Here is a 5,981-nt window from a genome sequence, read left to right on the forward strand (position 1 = left end):
CAGGAATCACCCCTGGAGGCTTTGCTTAGTTCCACTGACTAAACAAGGCATGTCCAAAAGCTGATGGTACAAGAGCACACGTGTCTGCTGAATCAGCTGCGCATTCAGCAACAGCCACAGATCTTTTATGAACAGAGTGCAGTGGATGCAAACACAGCTCAAAACAGCCTGTGGCCACAAAAAGCGAGTGGAAGAATGCAAGAAACAAACTTCTGTCTCTTGCTCTCCCTTTGTATACATGTTTTACATGTAAAGCTGCCTCATACTCGTGGAAAGTTAGTTAAAATTTACATGTCAAACACCAATGACTGTTCTGCAGGGGGAACTGAAGACCTCCATGAAAAGTTAATGCTTGTCCTTCACTGCACTTGCAGTTCATGAGATTCCTCTAAGGAATGACATTTTGAGATGCTGCTGCTGACTTAGACTGCCATGGATAATAACTGTGCTGTTACTGTTCTATTTCTCCCCTTAGAAGTTCTGGCAATGACTAACTGATGACTTGAGTTAGTCAGACATCCACCCTTTTAAATGATTGATAGGTGCATGAGCAAGCTTACCATAAATCCTACTTGAATAGAAAATGGTGTCATACCGAGCTACTACTTGTGAAATTTCTCTCCTCTTTCACCCTATAGGATGCTTCATATTTTTTCTAGAAATCTGAAACGGTGACCAAACAATAATTCTGGCATGATGCAAGCTTGGTGTCTTACTCTAGGTGATCTTGCTCTGGCAGGGGGGTTGGACTGGATGATCTTTTGAGGTCCCTTCTAACTCCTAACATTCTGTGATTCTGTGAAAAGTAACTTTTTCAACATGGTGCAAAATATTGCCGAATATTCATTCTCAGTCACTTTATTATAAATGAAACTTTTATTATTAAAATATTTATTTGCCCCTTGCCCACTTTCATCGATGTAAAATCTCACCAGGCTACTGCAAAATCAACTACTGCCAGATTTTGTGTTTGTAACAGAAAACTTCCAGAAACTTTCTTGTGCTGCACACTGCAATGCCATTTTTGGCCTGAAAGTTCAAGTTACGAAAACATTTCTTAATAACACTGCTAGAGGAACTGCAGTCACAAAAACATTCTTTATCCAGCAGCCTTTAACAGCCATTGATGCCTTTTGCTATGCTTCAAGGAAAGTGATTCAAGTGCTATTTTCAGCGATCGGCTGGGTGACAGACTGTGGAGCACACATGCCCTCTTGTGGTCAATGTTCCCGTACACAATAGCACAGCTGTGCGGCTCTAAGCGGAGATGTCAAAGAAATGATAAAATTACTCTTCCTCTAATAGCTTCCAGAGATGCTGAGCACATGCAGCTGACTTGACCTGAGTTCAATAAGCCAGGAGCTCAAAAGACCAAGGCGCACACTTAGTTGCCAAAATATGGCTTTACCTGCTTACACACTTAAGCTCCAACATCTGGCTTGAGCTTTTTCCTCTCATTTCCTGTTTTTCAGTGCCTAAAAGATGCTTAGCTAAAAGAAAAAAAAATAAAAGGATAAGGCCAAGCATACATGAGATACAAGAATAAAAGTGGACAGACACACAGTTGCTTGATAGAAGAACACTAATTACTGCTGATTAAAGAACACTTACTACATTGCAAGTGCCCAGCAGTGACTGCTCTCCTATACCAGTATTATGCTTTCCAGGGGAAACACTTGCTAACCTGACATAATTTTTAAAATAGATAAAGTTTGTTGGTTTTTTTAAGGCATTAGTTCTTTCAGAGCTGCATCTTGCACCACTGCCTGGTGGAGGAACTGTGTGAGATTGGCACTCTGTGATACTGCAGATATGCAGGACAGAGCCATTGTGCACATCAACCTCACCTATAATATTCAGGAAGTGAGAGAAGCAGCTGTGTCAACTGACCAAAATATTTCCACGTTTGCAATAGACAGCAATAGCACACAGATCCAGAAACGTCTTCCTGCGTATTTACATTGGCAGAGCACACTCACGGCCACATCACGCACTCATTTCTTCTGTCATTTCAGTCCCACATAAAATGTCTTCTGCCAAAGCTTTTGGCCCATCTTTGTTTCTTGGTGGCTTGTACAAACTGCTTTTGCTTCATTTCCCTATTTATTTATTTCCATGCAATGGAGAAGAAAAAACCTTTAGGAAACCCTGTCAAGAGCTACATTCATTTCAGGTGCTTCATAGACAGCCTATTATTAAAACAAGTGCATGGGGAGGGCAGGTTAACTTGTACTGATATTCACTTTGTCATCCATATTCCAGGCTTTTTTGTCCATCTCCTTAATATCCATAAATCTCATTCTCTACCCAGGCTGATTCCTTGCTCCTCCCCACGTGATCTTCACACAGCTCATAGATATCATTGGTCACAAAGCCACTTTCAGTACTGGCCAACGTCACAAAGCCACTCGTTGATGTATTCATTGCCAGATCATCGTACTCTCTGGAGAGGCTGTTAGGCACCTTATCTTCCCGTGTACGGAAGGAAGAATTCTTAGTGTCAGGTCTGGTTCCAGCCAGATCTGCTTCTGATTGCTTCTTAATTACTTTGTAAATATCCAGATTTGGACTGTTCCTCCTGGGGTTAGACAGCCATGCATCTTCCTCCTTTGGGCTTGCATCTATTTGCTCCTGTCTCCTTAGGGATGGAGGAAAGACGACAAGTTATAATATGCTTTTTTACAGAGGCAAATACAAAACGATACTACACCTCTCTCACAGTAATTTAACGATGACCCTTGACTCAGGGGGCATTTGTTATTACCTGAGGTTCCAGGTGTGTGCCAGCAGGCTGCACATCTTGGGTAGTCCCATGGCAGGACTTGCTGAGGTACCCCTTGCACCCTGCCGCTGGCTGAGATGCTGAGGCAGCAAACCTCAACACTGACACTCCCAAAACCATAGCCAGCATCCCCACTGACAGCAGTCCCCTCCAGAGCATCTTACAGGATCCTGAAACTAGCTGTAAAATGATTGTCAGGACAAGATACTACAGGTTCACTTGTTACACAAAAATGTCACTAACCTCTTCACGAAAAGCCAAAACCAGAAGGTGACTATAACAAACATCAGGAGAAGCAGCACAGGAACACTGGGAACAAGGATGTAGGCAAGACTCTGAACAGTTTCTAGGGGTAAAAATGAGATTCCAGCTTTTATTCACTTCCAGTTGCATTTGGCGTACACAGAACTTCATAGAAAAACGAACAGTTGCAAAAGGCAGCATCATCACACCTAAATGGGCTTCTAGCCTTGTTCATAATCTAGCAGTACCTACTTCTCATAGGCAGCAAGTCTAACAGAGACCACTCATCTAGTTAAGCAGGTTAAAGTAAAATACATTAAAATCTTCAAGATAAGGAACCAACAAGCCTCACTGTCTCACTGTAAGAAGGCAATGGTAGTGCAAGTTAATGAGATATGGTGTCTTTTGAAAGCTTAGGAACTCCCAGCCAAAAGATTTCAGAGACCAAAGTGTCTTTCATGATCTGTGAATTTGTAAGGGGGAAGTCAGTGTGGTAAGAAGAAACTGAAAATTGTTCACAGTTAATAACAGACTTACAAAGCACGAACAATTTAGACACTCTAAAGTGATTCATTAAATAAAAAGTACCTTTTTCAGATGCAAAATACCTTGCATAGCTTTAGATTTAAAACATTTTTGTAGCCAAACCAATCAGTTTAGGTTTGTACGGGAAAAAAATTGAGGGAAGTTTTCTTTTTCAGATGCAGTAGTCTAAATTCAGTCTTCTACATTTAGGGTCAAACACCTCAAATGGAAATACTGACTGCAGCCATGTGAGAGAAATGTGGGCCTGCATATTTAGAGAGAGAACAGGTTGGCTGTTGAATGCACAACATACCTTTGGCTTTTACAACTGTTACATTAGCATCTTTCTTATGGTGTTCTTCTGGGAATACTGGGGTCAAGGGCTCTGTTGCAGCATCTGGAAAGAAGCAGTTTATTTAATATTGCAGATGTTATTGGAAAGGGTTTAAGAATCATAAAAAGCAAGCGTGAGAGGAGATTGAAGGTGCTGCCAGCTGCAAAGATGTGTAAGGTGTACTGTTACTCTTTTGCTTAGATTTCTGCAGCATGACCAGTGGTCCCAGATACTGCATCAACAGCAGCAGCAAGACTGTGTTCCTGCAGCATGGATTATAAAATAGCACGAGGAAAGTGCAAACTGCAGGGAAGCTTCTTGCTCAGTAAGTTTTCAGTCTGTGAGCGTCCTTGACAATGAATGTAACTGAGAGTATTTCTATCAAAGTTAGCATATATTTAAAAAAAAAACCCCAAACAAATATCTGTAACTAACCTCTTTGGGAATTCTCTATTGGAGCATCTGTTGCCTTCTCTAGAAGAAAAAAGATAGAGACAATTTCCTCATAAGCACAGGTAAAGGGACCACGTGTACTGAATATAGTCTAATAACACGAGCACCCTTCTTCAGTGTTCTCTCTCCCTCATGCCCCATTTGAGATCTCAAATACTTTATAAAAATCCTCTGAGAATTCATATAAGTCACAAGACAAGTATCTACAGATATTAGATACTGAGATTGTTTTCCCCAGGACTTGCATACATTTAAAGATACCTGTCTCCTACCAAATCATTCCAGTGAAGCTAAGAAAGGGTTTCCCTATCCGTTACTGCAATCTCGTCATACCTCCTCTTGGGGACTGGGAACAGGTTGGTTTTTAAAGCTACAGAATGACTCATTACCAAGAGAATATTTGCAAATGAAGTTATTTTTCATGTTGCATCTGTCGTCATTCCATTGAAACATGTAAGGACCTCCGACACCTGGTGGGGCAGATGGCTGGTGGTACATCACAACACAGATTTCACTCCCACACGATGGCTCATCTACATACCAATTCCTAAGAAAATACAACAAACACGTCAAGTAAGACTTGATGCCACATTCCACTGTACTGCAGAAGCTCAGATGGGAATACAGCATACAGGGCACCACACAGGGCAGAATCAAAGAGGATTACAGCTCAGCACACCCCACCCCACCCTCACTCCCTGCTTTCACTGTATAAAAGTGGGAACAATAACAATACAATACTTTACAGTGTATTGTCCCTTTTAATTCTTAATTTTCAAATAAAACCGAGCAGCAAGGTGTACAACAAATATTAGGGAGCAAAGGGCTGAGTGCCCTTACAAATTTGAGGTTAATTTGTCGACCCCTTACATCTGGATGGGATGAATCACTCTCTGGAGATACTACCAGTCTTCAGTGACTGCAGAAGGTACACAGATGACTGCTAGGAAAACACTGCTTGATTGTTTTGAAAGAATCCTTTCTGATTGCTAAGGGCAGGGGAGAGTCCCTGACCAGGTTGCTTTCCAGTCTCACTCACGGGTACCTACCGGAACTTGGATGAGCTGCCATCTGACCAGGAGTAGAGGTTCTGACACTCTGTACTATTGTCTACCTCCTCCTTTTTCCTCCTAAGCCCTATCCAGAAATCTCCATCAGAAGCTAAGAGACTCTCAATAAATTTTTCAATCAGTCTTTGCTCTGCTTCTGTTTCAATACTGACTAGATGTCCGCCATCAGCTCTGCAAGCAAGGTGCGCTTCTTCATAGCTGATCCTGCGTGAAGCATCGTGAAAGTAAACTATTTTGTAGCACGGTTGCTGTGTTCCACCCCGGCAAACTGCCTGTCCTGCAGAAATGGAAAGAAATCTGTTACAGAAACTATGCCTGTTAGCACCAAATGTGACCACTAAAACTTCCATTTGGTTGAGTTTTGCACTGTTTTTTTTGCACGTAGTTTATACGGAAACCACAGCGCAGGTAAAAAGCCTCTTGTATTACTGGACTGGGAAATGGCATCTCCAAACTTTTCTTACTGCACGTAACAGTTTAGGCTGATCCGCATAGCACTGTTCTTTCATGTCCTGCACTTCTCAGGTCCCTCATGAATTTTCTGTGATTTGAAGACCCTAGGAGCTCCTTACAA

The 5,981-nt window shown here is 41.8% G+C and overlaps 1 protein-coding gene across 1 annotated transcript in view; it reads right to left on the minus strand.

The window, feature by feature from the left end:
• Positions 1-2,280: 2,280 nt before the first annotated feature.
• The window catches only part of LAYN (layilin), a 5,875-nt gene continuing 2,174 nt past the window's right edge, over positions 2,281-5,981 (minus strand). Inside the window, 5 exon segments of the mRNA XM_010183657.1 lie at positions 2,281-2,638; positions 3,026-3,128; positions 3,864-3,947; positions 4,655-4,884; positions 5,387-5,684. Coding sequence (XP_010181959.1) covers positions 2,281-2,638; positions 3,026-3,128; positions 3,864-3,947; positions 4,655-4,884; positions 5,387-5,684 — 1,073 coding nt within the window.

This window comes from Mesitornis unicolor, unplaced genomic scaffold, assembly GCF_000695765.1.
Source record: "Mesitornis unicolor isolate BGI_N332 unplaced genomic scaffold, ASM69576v1 scaffold11214, whole genome shotgun sequence".
Classification (NCBI taxonomy): Eukaryota; Metazoa; Chordata; class Aves; order Mesitornithiformes; family Mesitornithidae; genus Mesitornis; species Mesitornis unicolor.